Source organism: Zophobas morio, unplaced genomic scaffold (assembly GCF_036711695.1).
Source record: "Zophobas morio isolate AGI-343-1 ecotype UQ-CSIRO unplaced genomic scaffold, CSIRO_AGI_Zmor_V1 ptg000084l, whole genome shotgun sequence".
NCBI classification, from domain to species: domain Eukaryota; kingdom Metazoa; phylum Arthropoda; class Insecta; order Coleoptera; family Tenebrionidae; genus Zophobas; species Zophobas morio.
In genome coordinates this window covers 132505-148043 of record NW_026972189.1, presented here as the reverse complement: position 1 = coordinate 148043, position 15539 = coordinate 132505, and the positions used below count along the sequence as shown (strand labels likewise).

Here is a 15539-nt window from a genome sequence, read left to right as displayed (position 1 = left end):
CTGCTACCAACATAAATTGACGAGTCCTCAACCGTCATTCGATTTAAACTATGACGCTTCTCTATGTTCTCTGATCGAATAGACTAAAAGCCCATCGAGTCCAGAGATATGGAGAGAGAGAATGAGCTTCCCCTTGCGCAGACCCAAAATCCTTGGTAAAATTGAAAGCAGCCATTTTATCAGTTGACTGTTGCCAACATAATCACAAATCACCAACAGAACTTGATATCCCTAGACAATTGCTTGATTATTTAGCGGGAAGTTTAAAATCATTAATTAAAATCACCTAATAATAAATCACAACTAAAACATATTCCACTTTACATAAATAAATAAACATAATTATACTTAAATATATTTATTGATGCGAAAACAGTACCAATTATGTGTACACATGTCTAACAGAAGTGCCCTGTGCAAGACATGAAGTCTTTTGCTCAAATTAAACATTCTTATTTACATGTAGGCATTAATTATTTGTTTAATAAGAATATATAAATGGCCTTCATCGATGGCCGCCGTCTCGAGTGCGTGGGTCCTCTAAGTTAGGAAAAAGAATGCTGGCATGCCGAAAGTTTAAAAAAATTGTTCATCGCTTGGAAGTTTGTTATCGGTGAGTTGCAAAATTTTTCGTATTTGCAACTTACCGTAACAAGTCTTTACAACCCCAGCAAAAGGTTTAATAAGCCCCCCTAAAATCAAAATTTTGTTAAGACTTAAAAAATAACTATTGTAAGTATTTTATTTTACCCATGTTTTTTTTGTCCAATAATCTGTAAAACTGTAAGTCACTTCCTCGTGTTTCAATGCAAGAAGAAAGTCTGCGCACTTAAACGTCTTCACCACCATTTTGACAACATAACTACCAATATATGCCACGTTTTCTGCCACTTCACTCAGCCCAATAAAATTAGACGGTCATAGTCATGTCTGCAAGTGCTTCAGTCAAAATATCGAGATCATATTTTTTCAAAACAAACACGTCAACTGATTGTTGAACATTTGTGCTCTTTTGTGCTAACAGAGAGCATACAGGTGGTGCAAAGCACTTTACAATTTCCTCCTTCCCTCGTTATCTTTGTTAATAGAAGCAATCTTCTAAAAGTTTTACAAAATTGTAGAGGAGTAGCGTTATTGTTTCACCCATTTCTCGATCTGAAAACAGAAAGATAAATACAGATTTGTGTAATTCCAGTGCATAAAAAAGTAATACAATTGTTTCTTTAAAAGCTTACCGCACTGAGCAGAAGAAAATTTCCAGATGATCTTGACTACATTTATATGTTAGCAAGTCATTCAACCTCCTACTACTAACAAATTCATCAAAAATTCCCATGAACGACGTAGCGGAAATAACAAAGCCCAGAACTGACGTTTTTCGGGGCGTGCACCACAAAGGCCTGCCAGTGACATCCTTCAAATTCAGAAGATACTCACTGGTGTCGATGAGAAATGGACGCCACATTTCTTCATTGTTTTCTCTCAAAGATGCCTTAAAATTCTTAGCACGTACACTTCGGGAATTGAGAATATCAAATAAAGAATCTATCCTTCTGATGAATTCTATTGTTGCTTCACAATCTTGAAAGTCACTAATACCAATATCTTTTAAAAATTCAAGGGCATCCGCAACTCTTGCTAAGAGTTTGTGCTGCTAAACTCACCTATAATAGAACTTAATTATTAATGTCAATAAGAAATATTGTCAGGAAAACAACTTACTTTCATTTTATGTTGCCGCCACTCCAAATGTGCCTTTTTCAACTTGTTTGCAACATTTAGGAATTCTTCTTCATGTAGTTTCTTTATGTAACGCCAGCTTATCACCTTCCCTACCGTCAGAACTACTTTTTGAGTTCTTGCTTTTACTTCCACTTGTACTGCTACTGCTTTTTCCATGGTATCTCTGCGCAGCACTAAATAATAATTATTAACAGTAGTAAAAAATTCAATATAATAAAATATTCAAACCTTAATGTCCTTAATGTCCTCTTTACATCGATGGAGACTCTTCTCAAATATCAGCTGAAGTAGCACTCACAGTACTCATTGAAGTTGAAGAAGCTTGTAGACTTTCATCTAAATTCACATTGGGAATTGCGTTCGATTTCAATCGTTTTCTCTCATTTACAACAATGAAATCAGTTGTTGTGAAATGATCTGAGCACACCAGCTTATACTTTGGCGGTTGAGGACTCCAATGTCAATAAGGGTGGTTTTGCAAAATCAGCCTCTATGTCGCTTCTCTATGTTCTTTGATTAATTAGAACGGTCATTGTGTCAGTTATCAGTTAGGTTAAACACTTAATTCATGCAAATACTACACAATATATTATTTTTTAAAAGATAACCTCATCCCACTGCTTAAAGTTAAACCATGGTAAGTATCCAAATTAAGAACGACTAAGTATATTCCAGTCTCTTCCATTTTAACGGATTAACTTACAACCAGTCATGTTTGCCAATAATTGTACAACTCGGTTGTTCTAGGACGTGTTTTTGATGATTCGGAGGAAGACGTTGACTATATTTACAGATGCAAAAAACACAACCACCGTCCTTGAGTTGAAAAAAATCATTGAAGGTGAGTTTGATACTTTTTTATTACGTCAAACATAACTTACTTTTTGATAGGGTTTTTAAAGATACCACCGCAGGACCAACAGTTGTTTAATAAAGATAATACTATTATGGTGGATGATAGGATGTTGCAGGATTATGGACTGACTTCGACCACAACTACAGCTCAGAATCCAGCGACAGTAGGGCTTGCAGTACGGTGAGTAGAAGTCACCTTCTAACAAATAAGTAGCTATTATGGGTATTATACAGAGATACTGCGGATGCTTTTGAAGATTTGGAGTATACCCCATATTCAACTGCTGATTTAGCAGATGTTATGAAATCTCAGGAAGCTAATGGTCAAGAACAATCTTCTTGAGTTTGTTTTGTTTATGTGAATTTTTTTCTTAAAAAAAAGTCAGATGAAAATATCTATGCTGTGATAACCCAAACTTCCCGCCTTAAAATTTGACCTTGAAACAGTTTGAAAGGCCCGCGAAAAATTCAAAAATTCAAAGTTTGGCCTTGGCTGTGATCGTCTAACAAATGAGAACCTATGTTGTGTGTTTTTTTTTTTTGTTTTTGAAAAATGGCGGGAAGACGTTCTTTCATACAAGTGCATACACGGTCGAGAGCGCAAGAAATAATAGACAAAATTAGGTTGGTCAAAAGCCTTCCTAAGGAGGAAAAAGAAACGAAGAACGACAACAGAGGTTCGAATTGCCCTTCTGGCGAGTCCGCAGGGCCAAGGTGTCATCGGTCTTCATTCCCCAAAACCCCCTGGGGTTTTATTCACCGACATATTATATGTCAAACACCTTAAGATATATGAACGAAAAACACTCGCGAATTGACAGACATACACATATGAAAACCGAACAAACACAAGACCTACACATATGTAAATTGAATGGCAGAACCCGAATCATTATGAGAGTGTGGCGATCGAACAAAATATAGAACAAAATATATCAATTTCATTTACGAGCACAGCAAAATACCCAGAGGGGGCGTTATAGCGCAAGTAGAGGTTGGGACTCCTGATCGTCACTGTTCTCCCCCACGACGGTGATTCTATCTACACCAAAGCCTGCTCACACGCACATCTCCATTACGAACGTGCCCTGCGAAACGAGGCGGTTACGATCGCAGATCCGTAGTTGGGTCCCGGCTATGTACAGAAGCCGACAGCGTTAAAAACCCGCGATCGCCCCCTGAAGCTATACAAAACCCGCGGACTTTTGCAGGCGACGCGATTAATCCCGTCAGTTTGAGAAGGAGTCGCGCGCCCCACGTACACTACGAGTTATGTGTTATTTACCCTCAATTTCATTTAAATGTTCAATCTCTATGGCTCTAATATTAAATGACAACCGAACAAGTGTTAAAGTTTCCACAAAGAGCAATACACAACATTTAAATTCGCCACACACTCTTACGAAAATTCAACAACAAATAATTCTTAATTGAGATTAAATTTGGACATCAGATAATTTACATGATAGAAACATTCACCAACAAAATATTTACAAGATCAAAACTTAGCAAAGATTTATAAAACAAAGATCTGGTGTGAAATAAGCTTGTGCAAATAAAATATCATGTTAGGTCAAAACTGCAGAGCATGGAAATTTACGTTCAATTCAAATTATACAACAAAGAAAATTACTGAGGCTGAAATTGTGAGATAAAGAAAAATTGCATGAGGTGAGACATTACAAAGTTAACAAATTTACATGAGAGTGATAATAATTCGTGTCCAGTCAAGTTATTGGTTAAAATTCAAAACGTGAAATTATTCAGCTACATTGTGGGCCATTATTACACATACATTTCCCCAAACAAAACACATAAACAAAACATGGCAGACAATCTGCAGGCACAAATGGCGTTGGACGAATTCGTCATTCCAAATAATAGGCGTCGAAAATATGCGATGCAAAAATGCGATGAATCCTGTGGCGTTGTATAAACGATGGGCTAAATCAAGGAATAAAAGGCACGTCCCCCCATGACCCACAATGTTTGTTAATTTGTGCAATAGGTTCAGTTGAAACATGTGCTCGGTTAAAAGAAACAAAATGGACGCTTCAAAATGGCTGCTGCCTGAACAAAGAACGGTGAAAATAACAACTCGTCTGCCGCCATCCAAAATACAGATTTCACAAATATAGCTAAATAAAGCATGCCCCGAACTAAAAATCACTTCCTGCAAAGCCCTACTACGACGGATTTTAAATGAAAGGTAAAAAAACGAGATTAGTGGAAAAAAGCGCACGCGTCGCTGAGTCACGAGGTCAGGAGCACCGTCGACACTTGAAACTCGCCGCGAAACAGGACCCAGTCCAAAACATGGGGTCAAAACATACCTCTCCAAAGATGCGAAGATTTCGACACGGCTTACCGCCAAAAGGAACACAAAAACCTCGTCGTAAGAACGATGAGAAATCAGGAACACCCAATGGCTCAACGGGGGCTGCTAGGTTTTCCAATGGAACAGATCAACACTGGAAAAACAAAACACAACAGCAAAAGGCACAGAATAATTCACAAATAAAAATACGACCTGTTGCTCGAAGCGCTCGGAAGGAAGTGGTCTGTTTGCTCGAAGCGGTTAGAGGGAAATCGTCTGTTTGTTCGAAGCGGTCAGAGGGAAGTGGGTGATTTTACACGAGACAAAACCACTCTAACATTTTCTTGCGCATGTCTCTTTATTGGTGTCGTTGGTTGCCAACCTCTTCTTCTTACCAACCGTTTCTTGCGCGCGCGAAATTCATTTGAAATTTAAAAATTCGAATTGGGTCCTTACAATGCTAATAATGTATTTGCTGTTAAGTTGTAGATCTTTATGTAGCTATAACCAAACGGTAATTATATTAACATAGATATAGTTCTTTGGTAAATGATTAAGCAAATTAACTAAAAGTTCTTAAGTTTCATTATATATTGAATCCATACAATGTTTGTAAAATAAGCTTGTGGTAGTTCTTTTTATTAGGATAATAATAACAGTCTTCATACGTTTTTATTGTTCTTTTTTGTAACATAAAGTTTCTGCAATATTTTGCGTGTAAATAATAATAAAACAACAAAATTTATTTGATCATCCTACCAACAATGAGATGATGTCAACTGAAAATTTGGCAGTACAAGTTTATTAAATTTTTATATAAAATTACCGTGAAATGAGGAAAATTTCAATTTGACAATCAGGTATGATATCATGTTTAATATGTTGCAAACCTAGCAAAAAATATCTCAAACAACAATGCCTCTGTGTGACGCATAAAGTGTTTTTCAGATAAATCTGCTTCAAGTTGGCTTTAAACTTTAAACGTGTGAAAGCACATTAATTATTTTAAACATTGTGTACCGTGTAAATTGACAAATTTATCTCAATGATCATACTGAAAATTATCTTATTTTCAGTAGCTTTGTGTACTTTGTTGATGGAAAGTTCCTCATCAGTTGCTCTGGGTCTCAGGAGTGGGGAAATTCTCTGCCAAGATTTGTTAGTCATGACCACGGCTGTAGAATATAAGGTTGGTACACTAAGGGAAATTTGGTGGAATAAAATTTGGGTGTCCTAGGCGGCTTTGGGGCGCTTTAGATCGTTTCGCCATCTGTGAATTACGATTACACACTAACATCTTTATGAATGAAATTTTTCAAAAATTTGGCAAATTGACAACTGACAGGCTGCCAAAACTCATTCTACTTCTAGTTGATGCAGTGATGTTGATGTATTATAACTAGAAATTACTGTTTAAATTGGTTTAACGAGATCGCCAACTCAGAGAGGAACGTACATTTATACATAACAAACCTCGGCAACCGCAGGTTTGTTCGATATTTCTAGCACTATTGTTTCATGTAAACAATCATTAAACAAGCATGTGCGATGACCAGATAAACACAGATTCCTTCGAAAAACAAGTTGACAATGTACTGGTTAAGAACTTTTCGGTAATTGATTACATTAGCGACCGCGATTTTGCCGAATCTGCCCCCACAAAAACCTCATACAACACCCCTGATCACGTTCCTACCTAACCTTCAAATGTTGTACAAACATTTCTCATAACATTTGAAGAGTAGGAACGCGATCAGGGCAGGGGCGTTGTATGAGGGTTCTGCAAAAACGGTTTCAGAGAAGTCGCATAGTAGCTAGTGTAAACAATGGTCAAAGATGCTTCCAAAAGATTGAACGTTTAACATAAAAATTATTATTAAATGCTTTGATTAAATGTCAAAGTTGTCATTTATGTCGGTATAATCGTGTCCTTTTGATGTGGCAAAAATTAATGCCTCTAAATACCGTAAGAGGGACCCATTTGAAAACGCGCGTCATGGCCAACTGGTACGGAAAGAAATTATTCCACCTACCGGAACGTGAATGAATGAAAGATACTCAACCTATCTATTCTACAGCCGTGGTCATGACTTTGTCGATGGGATCCAAGCAAGTTTCCAACCTTTGTACTGACTTCCCATTAAAGTAATTATACTTTAAATTTCTATGTAATGCTTTTAAGTGTGTTAGTGTTTATGCCAGCATGTAACTTATGATCGTTGTGTCTGTTTAAAAATGTTAGCAGTGTGATAACCCAAACTTCCCGCCTTTAAATTGACTTTGAAAAGTTTGAAAGGCCCGCGAAAAATTTAAAAATTCAAAGTTTGGCTTTGGCTGTGATCGTCTAACAAATAGGAACCTACGTTGTCTGTCTTTTTTTTGTTTTTGAAAAATGTCGGGAAGACGTTTTTTCATACAAGTGAGCATATACTGCATGTGAGTTGAGAGCGCAAGAAATAATAGACAAAATTAGGGAGGGGTCGAAATGGCACCCTTTCTTTGGAGGAAAAGCAACGAAGGGCGAAAGTGACTCAGCGTGCCCTTCTGGTTATTCCGCAGGGTCAAGGCGTCATCGGTCTGCATTCCCAAAAACTCCCTAGAGCTTTATTCACCGAAATATTACATTTCAAACACCTTAAGACATATGAAAGAAAAACACTCGCGAATTGACATACACATATGAAAAACGAACAAACGCAAAATCCTATACATCTGTTTGGAATCAATGTAAATATTTGAATATCACAAATTTAATAAAACAACAAAGCAAACACTGAATTAAGTAACTGTATGCAAATACACAAGTTATTACGGGTGTGGCGGCAGATTTTTACTTCCCGAGCGTAAGCAAAGGAAGTATTGTAATCGAGTCCGTCGGCCGACTCTCTACTTTTACGTTTTCTCGATCTTTCATGACCCCTAGAAGACGAAGAAATAGGTCTCCCATTTCCGTCTGTCTGCCCGTCTGTCCGTCTGTCCGTCTGTCCGTCTGTCCGTCCGTCTGTCCTCTGTCCGTCTGTCCGTCTGTTGTCACGGATTTTTATTAGACAGATAATCTCCGAAAGTACTCGACCGATTGTTGTGAAATTTTGTACTTACATTAAGAATATCATGTAGATGGTAAAACGCTAACCAAAATTTGTCGAATCATCCCCACCACTAAAGCGATGACGTCACTTCAAAATTGTACATAGTAAATGGGTTTTCAATTGTATAAAATAACATAGTCCTATACATGTAGTTTACAACTCTGAATCGACTTTTCACCCGAAACGTCCAGATTTTTGTAAAAAAAATCAAAATTATAAAACAACATTTTGAAATTTAATTTTTAATCTGCTAACCAGAATGCTTTGAAATGTTGCAGATGTTTTAAGGCTATAAAGAGCATCATAAATCTTTAGTCAAAAAATATTTGCTTATCCCCTCCAAAAACTTGATGACGTCAGCTCAAAAGTTTGTGGAATAAATCATATCTAAAATGTACAAAATATGATGAGTCTGTACTTGTGAACTATCACTCCATTCATATTTTTTGGATTTGCATATACAGGGTGACTCAAAAAAATTAATGAATGCGTAAATATATTTTATTGATTTAATCAGGAACTACAAAACCGAATGCTCTGAAATCTTGCAGATGTTTTAAGGTCATAAAGAGCATAATAAATGTTTAGTCAAAATATATTTTCTTATCCCCTCCAAAAACTTGATGACGTCAGCTCGAAAGTTTGCCGAATAAATCATATCTAAAATGTACAAAATATGATGAGCCTGTACTTGTCATTTATCACTCCATTCATATTTTTTGGATTTGCATATTCAGAGTGACTCAAAAAAATTAATGAATGCGTAAATATATTTTATTGATTTAATCAGGAACTACAAAACGGAATGCTCTGACATCTTGCAGATGCTTTAAGGTTATAAAGAGCATAATAAATGTTTAGTCAAAATATATTTGCTTTTCCCCTCCAAAAACTTGATGACGTCAGCTCGAAAATTTGCCGAATAAATCATATCTAAAATGTACAAAATATGATCAGTCTGTACTTGTGATCTATCACTCCATTCATATTTTTTGGATTTGCATATACAGGGTGATTCAAGAAAATAAATGAAAGCGTACATTTATTTTACTGATTTACTCAGGAACTACGAAACCGAATGCTTCGAAATCTTGAAGATATTTTAAAATTATCATAAACATTGTAAATTTTTGACCAAAACGTATTTGGTCGTCCCCCCTAAAAAATTTATGACGTCACCACAAAATTTTGCTGAATAAAACCTATCTAAAATGTACAAAATATGGTGAGTCTCGTCTTGTAATTTGTCATTCCATTCAAATTTTTTCGATTTGCATATACAGGGTGACTCAAAAAAATTAATGAATGCGTAAATTTATTTTATTGATTTAATCAGGAACTACAACACCGAATGCTTTGAAATCTTGCAGATGTTTTAAGGTTATAAAGAGCATAATAAATTTTTAGTCAAAATATATTTGGTTATCTTCTACAAAAAACTGATGACGTCAGCTCAAAAGCTTGCCGAATAAATCGTATCTAAAATGTACAAAATATGATGAGTCTGTACTTGTGATTTATCATTCCATTCATATTTTTGGATTTGCATATGCAGGGTGACTCAAAAAAAATAATGAAGGCGTGAATTTATTTTATCGATTTAATCAGGAATTACAAAACCGAATGCTTTGAAATCTTGGGAATATTTTAAAGTTATTATAAGCATGGTAAATTTTTGTTCAAAATGTATTTGTTCATCCCTCCTAAAAAAATTGATGACGTCACTCTTAAATTTTGCTGAATAAATCCTATCTAAAATGCAAAAAATATGATGAGTTTGTAATTGTGATTTATCATTCCATTCATATTTTTTAGATTTTCTTATGAGGTGGTTCAAAAAAATTAATGAAGTCAATTTATTTTATTGATTAAATTAAAGGCAACACTTATTATTAGTATTACACCCCAACCAACCCAATTTGGTAGACACAAAATTTGTTAAAGGAAAAACTCGGTTGAAACATAAGGGTAGCACGCTTATTTACATCGACTTTGACATTATAGACCTGCATTTGTTTTATGCGTTCACTTGATTCCGCGAATGTGAAATAGACATGTTTATAATCAACCAATTGTGAATTTCACCGTCAAGAATTAAAATAAAACCCAATGTTTTATATAATAAGCGGAAGTCGAAGCAATAAAACCGACGGTCGTTTTGTTTACAGTTTCTCTGTTTGGCTCTCACGTATGCTGTTACGCCTGTCATCTTAAATTAAGAATGTTTATACATACACGATTTTCAGTTGCCTCTGATACGTAGGTATACGTGAGTAAATTGTTTCGTTATTTTATTGATTATTACAAATCAATATTCAAACGACCCAATTCATTTTCCCGAAAATTTGAGAATATAATAATTTTATTCTTAGTATTACACTACATCTATCCCAACTGATATACGTGTCCTTGCAAAAATGTTGATGACGTCATCGCAATTTTTTTTTAAATTCCCACTACAAAAATGTAATGAGAAAAAAAACACAATAGGCATGCAGTCGTCAAGTTTCCGACAGCGAGGGAAGTACTGTCTAAACTCTTTAGACCAATTTTTAAAGTTACGGCAGTTAACAGGAGCACAACAAGAGTACTCCTGGGCATTCTAGCATAAACGGAGTTTGGGGCTACCAGTCTGGGGCTATTCTCCTCCACGACGGTGATTCTATCTATCACAGAGCCTACCCGCCCTGCGGAACTAGGCCATTACGGTCTCTAGACCCGCAAGAGGATCTCGGCTATGGACAGAAGCCGAGAACTTTACATCGGCGGCCGCCCCTGAATTTATCCAAACCTGTGGACTTGTACAGGTGACACGATCAATCTCGCCAGCTCGACTAGGAACCGAACTTCGCTTCTGTCACGTTTTCTGTGTTATTTAACCTAAATTCCATTTTTAAATATTCAATCTCTTATAACTCTGATATTAACAACAACTAAACAAGCGTTAAAGTTTCAACGAGCAATAAACAATATTTAAATTCGCCATACAATCTTGTGAAAATTTAACCAACAAATAATTCTTATGTGAGATAAAAATTGGACATCAAACAATTTATATGATAGAAACATTCATCAACAAAGTATTTACAAAACAAAACTTAGCAAGGATTTATGAAACAAAAGATCTGGTGTGAAATAAACTTGTACAAATAGAAATATTATGGGAGGTTAAAACTGTAGAACATGAAATTTACGTTCAATTAAAACTATACAACAAATAAAATTACTAAAGTTAAAACTGTGAGATTGAGAAATATTGCATGAGGTGAAAATTTGCAAAGTTAACAAAATTTACAGGAGATTAATAATTGCTACACTTTATCAACGATTCGAACAAAGAGTTTACATTATGTCAAATTATATCATGATCTAAGTGATTGGTTACTTCAAAAACAATTTACATTGAGAGTTTAAAATACCGCGAACTGGTTACCCCAACAAAACACATAATAAACAAACACAAAAATATCCAGTCATCGCTCCGAGGGAAAAAGCGTCTCGGTGAAGTAAATTTTAAAATCGTTGCGAGGAAAAAGCGTCTCGGTGATGTAATCATTAATCAATCTGTAGCGTTGGGAGGGCATGCCTTGATAAATTAATCAATCTATAGCGTTGTGAGGGCATGCCTTGATAAATTAATCATGATAACGATGATAACCGCCTAAGGGAAGAAACCATTTTAAACCCCTCCCGCCAGTTCGCAGTATAATGAACTTGTTTAACTGCCGTAAATGAACTATTAGCAATTTTGTGTGAATAATTTAGAAGTGTTATAATGTAACACTTACGTATATGCATCCAGAAACCTATTCGTAATTAAACAACAAGGTATTTTTCCTGAGTAAGTGAATTTCATGAAATCTTCTAGCAAGTGGTTTATTTAAATAATCCTGATTGTTAAACTGTGTTTGCACTAGCTGACTATTAAGAAAAACTAACTTGATTGGTGAATTTACAAACAATGAAACAAATTTATAGCACGTGTTTCGCGTTGACCGGAAGTCGGCATTTTCCGATTAAAAGGCCGCAAGAATTAACTGCGCGGGTTGGGGACAACTGTGTCATTATGAAAGTTACGATTGATTGTCGTTAAACAAAGGTTTCCTCCCATTTTATTAACTACCAAACCAACTAATTTAAACCTAGCTCTTACCACGTGGTTACACTCACACAAGCACATTCAGAATGACCTTACGCCATGCTGCCCTGTCTCTACCAATCAACCAACCCTGTAACTAGAAACCCCTAGCGCTAAATCGTCCGATTACCAAGCAAGGATTTCCGTGCACCAGGTTGCATATGTTTAACGATTTCCTATTTTGTGATTGATTTTTTTTTTCTTTCAAATTCAAATTATTCAAATGTGATTTCGCGCCGCTGTTAATTAATTTCAGCGCGAAAACTTTGATTTAAATTCAGTCACCACAGTAGTTTTGCTTTTAATTTGCTAAAATTATTTTTGTCTGTTGCTTTTAACATATCGTTCAGATGATTCCACACTATTTTCTGAATCTCTTTAGTTATTATTTTGCATTTCCCTTGAAGAAGCCATTTTTTTTACAGGCCAAGTACATAATTATTTATTAGGCACATGACCCATAATAATAATAATAATAAACGTCTTTATTTCAGATACATACAGGGTTAGTCACGAGAGAATTACTTCTGAAAATTATTTTTACGCAACCCAAAATACTAATACCCTGTACCACTTGATATTATTTAAATTTGAAATGAAATGCCTAATCCATGATTGCGTTGACTTTGGCAGTGTCACTTTGACGTTAATTAATTTTTAACATTTTTTTTTCATCGTTGACTCGTCTCTAGAGCCCCATTGGATCGACGACATACAGTCAGATCAATCTGGGCTATACTGAAGCCGTAAGTGCTGTACCAATGTTGTTCGCCGCTAATGTGCATGTGTTAATTCGCCATCTCTCCCTCACCTAGAGCCTCTTCGAAGTGCAAATCTGCCACCTCTGGACTTCTTCGTCCATCCATTTACAAAAAAGCCGTAGCATCCCCCCAGAATGCCCAACATTTTCAACAAATTAGTAGTTAAATTATTTACTTACTTGTTTGAGTTTGTGTTGTAACCTTTGAATAAAATGCCGTAAAGGAATTTTTAGAAATAATTTTCTCGTGATTAATCGGTTGCAAAAGATCAAGAGGCACACTGACAAATTTATTAGCGGCGCCGGAGGAGATTTCCGACTGGTTGCGGTACCACCATGGACACTCGCGTAACCTCCTTTTCCACAATTGTCAAAATGAGATTGCCAAACTCAAAGCAATCATGGATTAAGCATTTCATTTTAAATTCAGTTAGTATCAAATGGTACATGGTATTCGTATTTTGGGTTGCGTAAAAATAATTTTCAGAAGTAATTTTCTCGTGACTAACCCTGTATACAGTACCTCTCGGAGGCGAAGTTTAGCTTATAGCTATTCTTACACTTAACCTCTTACAAAAATAACCTACAGTTTACACTACAAAAATATAACAGAAATTCTAGAAATGAGACAATTATAAGAGAAAAGAAAAATGATGAGATAAAAAAACAATTATAAATTTACAGAAGCTTATATGAAAAACAACCACATGATTCATTAATACGTGTATAAGATAATCTAATACGTAACCTAATAGTTTAAGAATTGTTTTTTTTTTTTAATAAGATTTGAATAAGTGATTTCTTAAATCGGGCAATGGGAAGATTCTTAATGTTACAGTCTACAGCATTACATATCATTATATAACAGCATTGTAACTAAAACAGCGTTTAAATTTTTTGACAAATCGTCGTGTTCTCTGATATTCGATATAAAGCGATACATTTTTGATCTTTTGCAGTCTACTTTTATGTATGGGATACAAACAAAGGTGATAAACAGTAATGATGTAAAATAAAACCGAGAAAAATTAATGATTCCGTTAATTTTTTATTTTTTTTTATTTTGAAGTTTAGGAGAAACTGGAAGCACATAATATTTTAACCTTAAGTAGACCGATTTAAGTAAGTAAGCAACATGTGATATAAAATGTAAATCATAATCAAAGTGAAAATGCCTAATATTCGAGCAGAATCAGTCCAATTTAAGACATTACCAATAAGTTTGACTGTTATTACATTTTTGATCCTTTATTTGAATTACTACGTAGTATCTTTTTTTGAATTTGTTTTGAATCTGTCTTAATCAGGCTTGTGGGAACTGTAACTATATTAGGTGAAAAGTTAGTGACATTGTTTTCAATATTTAACTTGTTTTTGGTCGAAAATACTTCATCAATATTTACCGTTCTATCTGGTGTCGTTGTTGGCGGAGTACTTTTTGACTTTATAAAAATCTGCGGTTGTTCAGTTTCTTCTAAATCATTTGCAGTGTATACATCATCATTAACATATAACTTATTTCCTTTAATATAAGCTTTCAGTTTCTTTTGTTTAGCCAAACTAAGATGGGTTCTTAAAATTTTGTATTCCTTAATTTCATCCGTGGTTAAATCGTTATTTATATAAATCCTCGAACCTTTCAAATTTATGCGAGCTTGGAGTACTTCATATTTTTTAATACGTGAGATAAATTCAATAATTACCGGTCTTTTGGTTTGGTTTTTTCCTATTAAGTAGACATTATTTATGTCAGAAATGCCAACTTAAATGTGTAGACACTCCTTTAATTTCTCACATACAAAGGATGCTAGTTCCGATGAGGGTAAACGTTCATTTGTCACTTCCAATCCAAAGATGATGATATTCTTTTTTTTTGTTTGCTTTTTCTAGATACTTAATTTTATTTTTTAAGTACTCGTTTTCTCTTAATAATTGCCGACTTACGTTGGACAATATACTAGATTCAGCCTGATCAATTTTGTGATTTAGATCCTCACGTAATTTACGAATTTCGAGGTTTTATCAGTTACTGACAAAAGAAACCGATTTATAAAAATGTATTCAGGTTTTTCACACATGTAGGTGGGCAGATGCTATCAGCTACATCTGTCCCCTGATAGGGATTCTCTTGTGAAATTGTTTTTTTTTATTTATTTATATATTTTGTTTATATATTTTGTCGCAGTAATGTGTATAATTACTATATTAGTGGGAGTACTTACACAATACACCTGCACACCGCACACTTCTTTGTATCGCACACACAAAAACGAAGCCAGCACCAGGAATAAAAAACGCCGAAAATTATTTCGTTCAATTACTCGAAAATAACTGAATTGTTGCAAGAGTCACTTATACCACTGAAATGATTGGCCAAAAACACACAAAATGGCACTAAATTCAAAAATATACGCCAAGAACAACCCGACCAAACTTAGTAAAAACGAAGACCACTGTCACAGCGACTTATCTTATCATTAATCATTACTCATTATGTACTTGGTAGAAATACCAACATCTCAAAGGTGTGAGGGGTGAGGCGCGAGAGGTTTATTCCCACGTAGTCTGATGGCAGACAAGTTTTAGTTTAACCCCTTAACACGCTGTGGTTAGTATAGTGACCACGTCAAGAAAGTT

At 35.1% G+C, this 15539-nt stretch overlaps 1 protein-coding gene and 1 long non-coding RNA gene across 7 annotated transcripts in view; one reads left to right on the top strand and one right to left on the bottom strand.

Annotated features, from left to right (window-relative positions):
* Positions 1–342: 342 nt before the first annotated feature.
* LOC135144154 (uncharacterized) lies at positions 343–15352 on the bottom strand. 3 transcript variants are annotated; one of them, XR_010283003.1, is made up of 7 exons: positions 15125–15352; positions 2625–5416; positions 1972–2559; positions 1723–1916; positions 1236–1675; positions 751–1155; positions 343–692 (listed from the first exon to the last, which is right to left on the bottom strand). It is a non-coding gene; the product is annotated as an uncharacterized LOC135144154 (long non-coding RNA). The 3 variants fall into 3 exon arrangements; XR_010283002.1 differs by having other exon boundaries at positions 1236–1664; XR_010283004.1 differs by having other exon boundaries at positions 1236–1592.
* LOC135144153 (elongin-B-like) overlaps positions 2291–15539 on the top strand; it is a 45679-nt gene continuing 32430 nt past the window's right edge. For 2 of the 4 annotated variants that reach the window (XM_064076143.1, XM_064076145.1), the window contains exons 1-3: positions 2291–2380; positions 2491–2584; positions 2635–2779. In XM_064076143.1, coding sequence (XP_063932213.1) covers positions 2378–2380; positions 2491–2584; positions 2635–2779 — 242 coding nt within the window. In that variant the 5' untranslated portion in view covers positions 2291–2377. Of the gene's footprint in view, positions 2381–2490; positions 2585–2634; positions 2780–2832; positions 2942–15539 lie in introns of those variants that run through there. The other 2 variants (XM_064076146.1, XM_064076144.1) reach the window with 2 other exon arrangements.